Consider the following 11456-nt stretch of genomic DNA (forward strand, 5'->3'; position numbering starts at 1 on the left):
GTTGAAAATGCCTTTCAATCAAAACTAAAATTGCAGTCTCAGAAAGAATGTGAAGAAAATAAAAGTAGAGGAGAAATTTCTAGAAATAAAGAAAATTCTAGAAGCTTCTTTATGACTCATCAAGGAAAATATCCTCCATGTGGCATCTGTAAAAAGACAAGTCACTTGGAAAAAGATTGTTGGCATCATGGAAAACCTCAATGCCACTATTGCAAGAAATTTGGTCACATAGAAAAGTATTGTCGTAATAAAAATAAGCATCAAGCAAACTTTGTGGAAGAAGATAATCAAGACAAACTCTTATTCTATGCCAATCAAGAATCTCCTGGTGGAGAAGGAAGATGGTACTTGGATAGTGGATGCAGCAATCACATGGTGAAAGATCAAAGCATCTTCAAAGATATTGATAAATCTGTCAATGTCAAAGTTCGACTAGGAAATGGCACCACAGTGGAGTCTCGAGGCAAAGGAACTATCATGGTGGAGACAAAGAAAGGTACAAAATTCATCAAGGATGTTTTACTAGTTCCTAATCTTAAAGAGAATCTTTTAAGTATTGGCCAAATGATGGAGAATGGATATTCTCTTCATTTTGAAAAAGATACATGCAAAATTTATGATAGTAAAATGATAGAAATTGGCTAAGTAAAAATGGAGAAGAGAAATAGAAGCTTTCCTATAAGCTTCGAACCTGGAACTAATATTGCCATGAAGGTAGAAGTTGATGACTCATGGCTTTGGCATAGGAGATTTGGCCACTTCAACACACATGCCTTAAAGCTTCTATATCAGAAAAACATGATGAGAGATCTTCCATTCTTGAAAGAGAATAATGAATCGTGCGAAGGATGTCTCCTCGGAAAACAACACCGATTACCATTCTCAACAGACAAAGCATGGAGAGCAAAAGACTTATTGGAGTTGATACATACCGATGTTTGCGGACCAATGAGAACGCCTTCAAATCACAACAACAGGTATTTCATCCTGTTCATTGATGACTTCTCTAGAATGACATGGGTCTATTTCTTAAAGGCAAAGTCAGAAGTCTTCGGCATATTCAAGAAATTCAAGGCCCTTGATGAGAAGCAAAGTGGAAAACAGATAAAAGTACTAAGAAGTGATCGTGGCAAGGAGTACACATCACACGAGTTTGACAAATTCTGTGAAGATGAAGGCATAGAGCAACAACTTATAGTTGCATATACTCCACAACAAAATGGCGTGTCAGGGAGAAAGAATCGCACTGTTATGGAGATGGCGAGATCAATCCTAAAAGAGAAAAACATGCCTAACATTTTTTGGGCTGAAGCAGTCTACACTGCAGTTTACATTCTAAACAGATGTCCAACTAAGGCAGTCCAAGACAAGACTCCTATTGAAGCATGGAGTGAGAGAAAGCCATCAGCTAAACACCTACGAGTATTTGGGTCTATCTACTACATACATGTTCCTGATCAAATGAGGCATAAGCTTGAAGACAAGATACGAGGAATATTCTTGGGATATAGCACACAATCAAAAGGCTATCGAGTCTACAACTTACAAACAAAAAAGCTCATCATTAGTCGAGATGTTGAAGTTGATGAAAATGCTTCTTGGAATTGGGAGGAAGAAAAAGTTGTTAAAAGCAACAATCTACTTCCAGTGCAACAATCTCAAGAAGAAACTCAAGAAGAGGTAGAAAATTCAGGTACGCTTTCTCCACCTCCACAACAACAGGACTCTTCATCTGAATCTAGTCCAAGAAGAGTAAGATCTTTGGTAGACATATATGAAACTTGCAATATAGCCATGATTAAGCCTAACTGTTATGAAGAAGCATCAAAGCAAGAAGTGTGGGTCAAGGCCATGGAAGAAGAGATTAAAATGATTGAGAAGAATAACACTTGGGAACTCGTAAATTGCCCTCATGGAAAAGACATCATAGGAGTGAAATGGATATATAAAACAAAGCTTAATCCTAATGGAACTATACAAAAGCACAAAGCAAGATTGGTCGCTAAAGGATACTCACAACAACTAGGAATAGACTACAATGAGAAATTTGCTCCAGTTGCTCGCTTAGATACAATTAGAGTCTTAATAGCTCTTGCAGCACAAAAAGGATGGAACATCTATCAACTAGATGTCAAATCAACCTTTCTAAATGGAGTACTCGAAGAAGAAATTTATGTTGAACAACCACAAGGCTTCATCAACAAAGGAAATGAAGGCAAAGTACTAAGACTAAAAAAGGCATTATACGGCCTAAAGCAAGCTCCTCGAGCATGGTATAGCAAGATTGATAAATACTTCATAGATCAAGGATTCAGGAGGAGCAAGAGTAAGCCAACACTATATATTAAGGCAGAAGGTCAATACCATCTCATTATCTCTTTATATGTCGATGACCTTATCTATACAGGAAACAATATAGAGATGATGAAAGAATTCAAAGAAGACATGAAGAAGACATTTGAAATGACCGACCTTGGCTTGATGAACTATTTCCTCGGTATAGAGGTGAAACAACAAAAATAAGGCATATTTATCGCTCAAAAGAAATATATTGAAGCTCTACTAAAGAAGTTCAAGATGAATGGTTGTAAACCTGTCACTACTCCATTGGTGGTAAACGAGAAACTACAAAAAGATGATGGAGCACAAGAGGTAAATGCATCACGCTACAGGAGTTTAATTGGAAGTCTCTTGTATCTCACAGCCACACGACCAGATATTATGTATGCTACAAGTCTTCTATCAAGATTCATGCAAAAGCCAAGTCAGATTCATTATGGAGTAGGAAAAAGAATTTTAAGATATTTACAAGGCACAAAGGAGTTTGCCATATGGTACAAAACCATGACTAACTCAAGAATGATTGGCTACACAGATAGTGATTGGGCAAGATCAATGGACGATATGAAGAGTACATCTGGATATGCTTTCTCACTAGGATCCGGTATTTTATCTTGGGCATCAAAGAAGCAAGGAACCGTGGCACAATCAACAACAGAAGCAGAGTATATATATAGCAGCTGCTGAAACCACAAGTCAAGCAATATGGCTACGAAGAATACTTGAAGAAATTGGTGAACCACAAGATGGACCGACTATTATCTATTGCGACAACAAATCAGCAATAGCAATAGCAAAAAATCCAGTCCATCATCAAAGAACAAAACACATAGCCATTAAATATCACTTCATTCGAGATGAAGAGACAACTAAACAAATTCGACTCGAGTACTGCCCAACAGAAGACCAAATTGCAAATATCTTTACGAAGGCATTACCACGACCAAGATTTGAACTACTACGCACTATGATGGATGTTACCGAATTTGCATTAAGGAGGAGTATTAAAGTGTAATGCAAATTCTAGAAGAATGTAGAAGCACCTTAGAAAGTAGAATTCAAATGTAATACAAGTTCTAGAATGTTGTAGAAAAGCCTAAGATAGGAAGAAAAATCAAGAATAGTCTACATGTGTGAAAGTCTAGAACATCCTACATAAGTTATGGCTAGTATGTTCTAAAATATTCTATGGGTCTATAAATACCCATGAACTCTACCATTTCATGCATGTAGACAAGAAGCCAACATCTACAACAACTAAGACAACTACAACACTTCTTCCAACTACTACTTCTACATCCTACTATCTCCACATCCTCTCTACCTTATCAACTACTCCTTTCACAACCTTTAAATACTAACAGATCTGGTCTTTTTTTAAAATTAAAAATTTTGTTGAAAATGGATTGAAAACCTAAATCTCTATTAGGCAGTATGAGATCATACTACCGGTAGCTGAGGAGTGCAACTTATGGACATACAAATATAAGCCAACGAAGGGTGTTGAGGTAACTTTTAAAAATATTAAGGTTGCATGCCTTTTCAATTTTATGATCTGAATTTCTGCACTTTTTGTTGTGAATTTAGGTATGTGGGAATGATGAATCTGTTAATTTCTTGAGTGACTGGCTATATCGTTGGCATGAAAGGCAATATAAAAGCAGGAAGGATAATACTGACACTATTAAAAGTGGCATGCAAGATGTTGAAGATGACGATGATGATTATAAATGTTCTTATAGTGACTGTGATTCAGAAGATATGAATGAGAAGGATTCCCTGCAAAATGTTCTTTTAATTACAGGACCAATTGGGGTGTGTAAATCTACATTAAAACTTCTCATTTAATTTACATGGATTGTCACCTATGACCTCATTTATGCATACCCTTCTGGCGACTATTATTCTGTAATATAATGGTCAGTTTCTGAAATTAATATTAAAATTTTAAAATATAGATTTAGGATAAATACTACGACTTATGGATTTTTCAAATAGAGCTTATTTCAAATCAAGATGCTAATGCACTACCGATTATTGAACTCAATATAGAACAATGGGAAAGTGGAGTTTAGATGATAATAAAACTGAAAGGTAATAACAACCATGGGTACATTAATCCTATGCTATTTGATAACATGGTTGAAAAATGTTATTCTGAACAGAATAGAGTCTGACAATTTTTTTATTCCTCTTACTTGTAAGCCACCAGAGCGATGTGGTTGTGAATTTCTCTGTGCCTTATTGATTGCTAAGTCACAACTCTATTTTGCGTTTTTAGCAATTAATTTCTCCGTCTCTATTTTTGAACCTGTGTATGGTCATAATAGTTAGAAAAAAATCATTAATATTAATTTTCTAGTATCGTGGACTCAGGAATGTTGATCTTTATTTTGATGGTAATTCAACACAAGTTATTTGCATAACATCTAAAACGTTACTATCCAGCCTTCTACATGCTTCTTTCTCTGGATAAGTTTATCATAGTTGTAATGCATTATCATTATTTTACTTTATCTAGAACCAGGCTCATTTCCTGCATAAACACTTCCTGTTCAAGTTGTTAGCTAAATATAAGTTTGATGTTGCAGAGTGGCAAGTCTTCAGCAGTCCATGCTTGTGCCAAAGAGCAAGAGTTTGTTATTTTAGAGGTATCTCAGTTTTTTAACACATTTAGTTAATTTATGCTTTTAAACTGATATACGTGGTAATAATATTCATTGATGGAACTCATGGTCTTGTAAATAGCCACTGTTAGGTCCTCAGTTAAGAAGTCCAACTCGCCCTCTTTTTCACTCACGCTAACAAAAGCACAGAACGGGAATGAATGTAATGAAATGAATTGTATTCACATCAAGAATCAAGAATACAATGTACAGAGAAGGTTAACCTCCTTTCACCAGGTGCAAAGACCGGTTAACCAACATACAGAGTATCTAACTGTCTTTTGAAACAATAACAGGGTCCTTATATAGACCCTGTTCCCGCCCTATTTGACTGTTATTCTGTTAGGTAACAATCAGGTATTATTCCTCACCCTTCTCCTCTCGTAAACCCTCCAATGCCTAACATTACTACCCCCTTGAGAATCAACCTTGTCCCCAAGGTTGAATTCCGTAAACTGTGCTTGTATCATCACTCGATCTTCTCAAGTGGCGCTTTCCTCTCCTCTGTTTTGCCATTCAATGAGTACTTGCTCTCGTTGGTCCCCCCCTTTGCTGCTGGATCCGCCTATCTAACACTCTGCTGGGCAAACACTTTGGGCCACTAACTTGCAAATCTTCTGGCAGCTCCTTTTCTACCTGCTTCGTCCCAATGGCTAACTTCAACTGGGAAGCGTGGAAACTGGATGAATCCTTGCATTCTCAGGTAACTGCAACTTCCCCCATCTTCTGAATCACCCTAAACGGTCCATAATACCTAGCTGTTAATTTCGGGTGCAGTCTCACCGGCATCGTAACTTGTCGGTGTGGTCTGATTTTGAAAAATACCTAGTCATCCACCTTTATCATAACCGGCCTCCTCCCTCTGTTCGCCTGCTTGACCATCGCATCATGTGCTCTTGCTAGATGGAAACAAAGTTGCTGTAGTGCCTCGTCACGCGTCTTCAACTCCTGGGCTACGACCTCCACCATCGTTTCTCCGGGTACAAACTTGGTCAGAGTTGGGGGCGATCTTCCATAAACTATTTCAAAAGGGGTACTCTTTGCTGCTCCCTGATAGCTGGTATTATACTAGTATTCAGCCCAAGGGAGAATCGTGTTCCAGCTTTTAGGTTGTTCAGAGCAAAAACATCATAGATAGCCTTCTAAAATTCTGCTGAGCACTTCCGTTTGTCCATCAGTCTGCGAATGGTAGGAGGTGCTCATCTGAAGCTGAGTACCCTGTAACTTGAATAATTCCCTCCAAAACAAACTGAGAAAAAAATGGGTATCTGTCACTGACTATAGTCTTTGGTATCTCGTGCAACTTCACAATCTCTTTTACAAACACTTCAGCCACTGTCTTCGCGGTATAAGGATGCTTGAGAGGAATGAAGTGTGCGTACTTGCTCAAATGGTCCATGACTACAAGGACAGAATCGCACCCTTTGGATTTTGGCAACCTCACGATGAAATCCATGCTGATATCTTTCAACATAGCCTGGGGTATTGGTAGGGGCTGCAACAAGCCTTGGGGAGAGGATGCTAAATATTTATGTTGCTGACATACCAGGCACTGAGTTACGAATTTTGTTACAGCCTTTTTCATTCCGGTCCAGTACAAGGATTGTTCAATCCTGTGGTAGGTGCGGTATACTCCCGAGTGACCCCCCGTCGGTGTAGTGTGGTGCTCAACCAGCAGCTTCGGAATCCAACTTGACTTGGCCGAGATAACGAGTCCCCTTGTAATGCAACGTCCATTCTCCATCGTAAAGGATGGGTGTTTTTCGGGACCCTTGGTGATGGCTGTTATGGTCCTTCTAAGCTCTTCATCCTCTTCGAGTTCCGTTACCACTTCCTGGAAATCTTTCCAGTAGGGCCTCACTATTGCATTCAGCTCCTTCTCTGCTCCTTGGGTACCCTCCTCGGTTTCCTCCTTTAATTCATCTCTTTCTTTTCTAGATAAAGCGTCAACCACTTTATTAGTGTGCCCCGTCCGATACACGATTTTGAAGTCGTAGCCAAGGAGCTTGGCTATCCAGTGTTGCTGAGCTAGGGTGGTTATTCTCTGTTCCAACAAAAATCGCAGACTTTTCTGATCAGTGTGCACAAGGAATTTCTGACCCATCAGGTATGGCCTCCAGTGCCGAACCTCTATCACCACTGCCATGAGCTCCTTCTCGTAGATCGACTTCCCCAACGTCCCCTTCGATAATACCTTACTAAAGTAAGGTATGGGTCTCCTTTTCTGCATCAATACAGCCCCGATACCTGATAACGGTAATTTTTACCATTATCTATGGTGCAATTTTCTTACCAAATCAACACTCCTAAAGCTTAAAACACGCTTGGTCCTCCTTTTAATCTAACTTTGTGAATAAATTCAGTTTAGGTTATACAAATTAGTTTTCATCACTAATTCCTCAAATTTTGTAGGAATTTTGTTTGCTTTGGAAAGACATTTAAGCTCTTGAAAGTGAGAACCAAGGAAAAGCCTAGAAGTTGAAGATTTGAAGATGTTTCTCTGCACGAGTGGCGCCCAGGCGCCCCTAAAGGGCGCCCAGCGCCCTTCAACTCGCATTTTTTGCCAATTGCTCACGCCCAGGCGCCCCTGGGGGGCGCCCAGCGCCCTTCAGCTCGTTGTTTTGGCCATTTGCTCACGCATAGGCACCCCTGGGGGGCGCCCAGCGCCCTTCAACTCGTTGTTTTCCCTGATTTGTCAAGCCTGGGTGCCCCAGGAAAGGGCGCTGGGCGCGACTTTTTGCTGAGTTGGCACCCTAGACCTATAAAAGGCACACAATTTTCGAGGGTTAAAATCTTCTTGGCGGCTGAGACCTGGGGAAGCATTCTTGCACCTCTTGGAGCTAGTTCTGGACAGTGGGAGCTCTCCTTTCCTTCTCCTTGAGTTTCTTCTTCACCATTTTCATTCCATTGTAAGCTCAAGCTATGGAGAGCTTAGTTCATTCTTGTTGGAGAGTGATGTAAACTAAGAACTTCTTGTAAATGCACTTGTGTTTAAATGAAAAATGCTTCATTCATTGCTTGTTGGTGTTTTTGTCTTTTACTTAATGCTAGTTATGACTTGATCAACCATAGCTTGATTGTGGGGTTTACTTAAGGTTGGGAAACATTGGGTGAACCTTGAACTAGACTAAACACCTAAGGGAAATAGTGTCTAGGGATAGAGCTAGGACCATTAGTTGTCATAAACTTCTTTTCTTAATGCTGGTGAGTTTGTTGGATTACCAAGGGATTGGGATGTAACAAATGAACCTAGGCTATCTCACCAAGGGATTAGGTTTTAGTGATTTAGCTAGTTGACAAGAACAAGTAATTGATGAAGGGTAGTGTAGTGCATTTGCATAGGAAGGAATTAGTTGAAATCATTCTCCAACATGTTCATTCCACATAGTTATCTATAATCTCATTTTCACTTGTTTTGGCCCCAAGTAGCTCAAACTTTTACTTATGCATAACTTTTACTTTGATTGCACAATATCAAACAAAAATGGAATCATTCTTTAGTTTAAATTAGTTAGTAATTATACGATAGTAGAGTAATAACGAAGTCTCTTGGGAAACGATATCCGGTCTTACCGGTATTACTACTTGAGCGATTTGGTGCACTTGCCAAAGTCTCAACAATACCCACCCCAGATGCATCGCACTCCACGTGGAACTACTGTGTGAAATCTGGTAGCGTAATCATTGGGGTCGTCGTCACCGCCTCCTTTAATCGGTCCATTGCTCCTTTGACAGCCTCAGTCCACACAAAGTTCCCCCTTTTTAGCATCTCCGTTAATGGTCACGCTATCTTGCCGTAATCCCCTCAGTGCTTTTATCGTTCTTGACTCTTCCTAGGCTAGAACCGCCTCCACTTTCTCCTTGTCCATTTCGACCCCTCTCCCTGTTATTACATGGCCCAGATACCTTATCGATGTTCTCCCAAACTCACTCTTCTTCCAGTTGGCAACCCATCGCTACTCCTGTAGTTGTCCCAGCACGAGATTCACCTGTTGCATATGCTCCGTCTAAGTCGGACTATACAAGAGTATACCGTAAAAAAAAACGAGGACGAACTTCCTCAGGTATGGTCGGAACAACTTGTTCATGGCACTTTGGAAGGTGGCCGGAGCATTGGTGAGGCTGAAAGGCATCACCAAAAATTCGTAGTGGCCCAAATTTGATCACTGGGATGGGGAACTTGTTCGGAACGGTGACTCTGTTGAGCACTCGGTAGTCAATGCAAAATCGCCAACTTCCGTCCTTTTTAACGAGAATCACCGGACTAGAGAATGGACTTATACTGGGTTAGATAACCCCTACATGTAACATCTCTGCCACCTGTCGCTCGATCTCTGTTTTCATGACATGTGGGTAGCGGTAGGGCCACACATTCACATGATCTGCCCCTTCTTTTAAAACAATTTGGTGTTTCTCCGTTCTATTAGGTGGCAACCCTGGGTATTCCTAAAATACTCCTACGTACTGTTCCAAAAGTTTCTCCATGTCATCCTTTTGTTCTCTCGTCAACCCACTTTCATCCTCATTCTCCCACTTCGCCTCCTTGCCCTCCAAAATCCAAACCAAGGCACACGACTCTACCTTGCTGAGTTTCAACAGCTGTTTAGGTTCGACAACTCTTCTTTCTAGCTTCGGGTCCCCTCTGATGGTGACCTTCTTCCCTGCTTGCCGGAAGGTCATGGTGGACTTTCCCCAATCCAGCGTTATCTCCCCCAGCTTGGCCAACCATTCCACTCCAAGTATCATGTCGACATATCGACCACCACCTTCAGACAACACCCACGGGTCTTCTTACGGTGGTCGTCCCCCAAACTGACCTGATACGGAGGGGTATCTTCCTTGTCGAGCTTCAATTCCTCTACTAGCCTTTGATTGACAAAATTGTGGCTCGCGCCACTGTCCACCAATACCAGAACGTCCCGTTCCCCTACTTTCCCCCGTAACTTCAATGTCTTCGACTACGTCAGTCCCCTTGCCGAGAACGCTGACAGATCCATGCATGGAGGAGCTGTGCCGGCCTCCACCCCCTCTGCGTCCCCTTCTTCATCCTCTGCCAACAACACCACCCTTAAGCTCTTCTCAGGGCACTGGTGCCCTGGGTTGAAAGGCCCCCCCGCAACGAAAACACCTTCCCTCCTCTCTACGTTTCAAGAACTCAGGGTAAGGTATGTTCCGGAAGTTCCTTCCCCTACCGTCACCCCCACCGAAACCACCGCTCCTCACCTGTCCATTCCCCGTTGCCGTATCTCGCCTCACCGATTCAATACTTTCAATTGGTGTGGCCCTCCCCGAAGTACTTCTCGGTGGCTCTGTCCTGACCACCACTGCTCCTTCGCCTGTCGACCGCCCCCAAGAAGGGGGGTTTTTGACCGCAGTACACCCCATCAGCCCTAAGCCCCGAAGATCTTCCTCATCGTCTCGTGTTATCTTCATCGCCGACATCAAGTCGCGGGGATCATGGGTCTCATCTGACACCGCAAATCCTCGCGTAAGCCCGCTAGGAAATAACCCAGCAATTGGTTATCGGAAAACTCTTTTGTCTGCCCCGCCAAAGCTTCAAATTCTTTCACATATTCCTCCACGGTGGTTGTCTGCCTGTTCACTGCCATTCTTTCGAAAATTCCCCCACGATGGCGACTCTCGAATCAGATTAGCAATGCTTCTTTCAACCCCTCCCAGGTTCGATTACTCGCCTTGTCTTTCTAGAATTTGAACCAATATGTAGCGCTCCCCTCCATTCTAATATGGGCCAATTCGATTTTCTCCGCCTCCGCCACCTTTTGAATCTCGAAGAACTTCTCTGCCCTGTTAATCCAATACAGAGAATCAGGTCCTTCAAACATGGATACACTACTACAAAAAAGTGCATAGATAGCGCTTTTTTTTTTTTATCATAGATAGCGCTTTTTAGGCGCTATCTATGCGTGCGCTATCTATTAATAGACAACGCTTCTAAAAAAAGCGCTATCTATTGGTTCTGACAATAGATAGCGCTTCTTTAAACGAGCGCTATCTATTGTCAGAACCCATAGATAGCGCTTCTTTAAAAGAGCGCTATCTATTGTCAGAACCCATAGATAGCGCGCGCTTCTTTAAAAGAGCGCTATCTATTGTCGGAACCAATAGATAGCGCTCTTTTAAAGAAGCGCTATCTATGGGTTCTGACAATAGATAGCGCTCGTTTAAAGAAGCGCTATCTATGGTCAGAAATTGAAAAAAAAAATTAATTAATTTTAGAATAAAATATAAAATATAGGTTCTATTATATACACTCCCACACTATATATTATATACAAAAAATATAAAATATTGACAAAAATATGACAAAAGACTAAAAAAGAATGTTAATATTAATAAAAATTCTTGTTCCAATAATATTTCAAAATTTAATCATTAAGTCGTTTAGTACATGTCATCAAATGACACTGTTTTTATAAGATAATATATACA

The 11456-nt window shown here is 40.9% G+C and overlaps 1 protein-coding gene across 1 annotated transcript; it reads left to right on the forward strand.

The window, feature by feature from the left end:
* Positions 1-2577: 2577 nt before the first annotated feature.
* LOC106779485 (uncharacterized mitochondrial protein AtMg00810-like) lies at positions 2578-3027 on the forward strand. The gene has a single exon (XM_014667598.1). The coding sequence runs from the start codon at positions 2578-2580 to the stop codon at positions 3025-3027; it is 450 nt and encodes a 149-aa protein (XP_014523084.1).
* Positions 3028-11456: the final 8429 nt, after the last annotated feature.

Source organism: Vigna radiata, unplaced genomic scaffold (genome assembly GCF_000741045.1).
Source record: "Vigna radiata var. radiata cultivar VC1973A unplaced genomic scaffold, Vradiata_ver6 scaffold_282, whole genome shotgun sequence".
Taxonomy (NCBI): Eukaryota; Viridiplantae; Streptophyta; class Magnoliopsida; order Fabales; family Fabaceae; genus Vigna; species Vigna radiata.

Bases quoted from the DNA above. Each gene is read 5' to 3' on its own strand.
- LOC106779485 (XM_014667598.1), top strand. From the start codon at position 2,578: ATGAATGGTTGTAAACCTGTCACTACTCCATTGGTGGTAAACGAGAAA.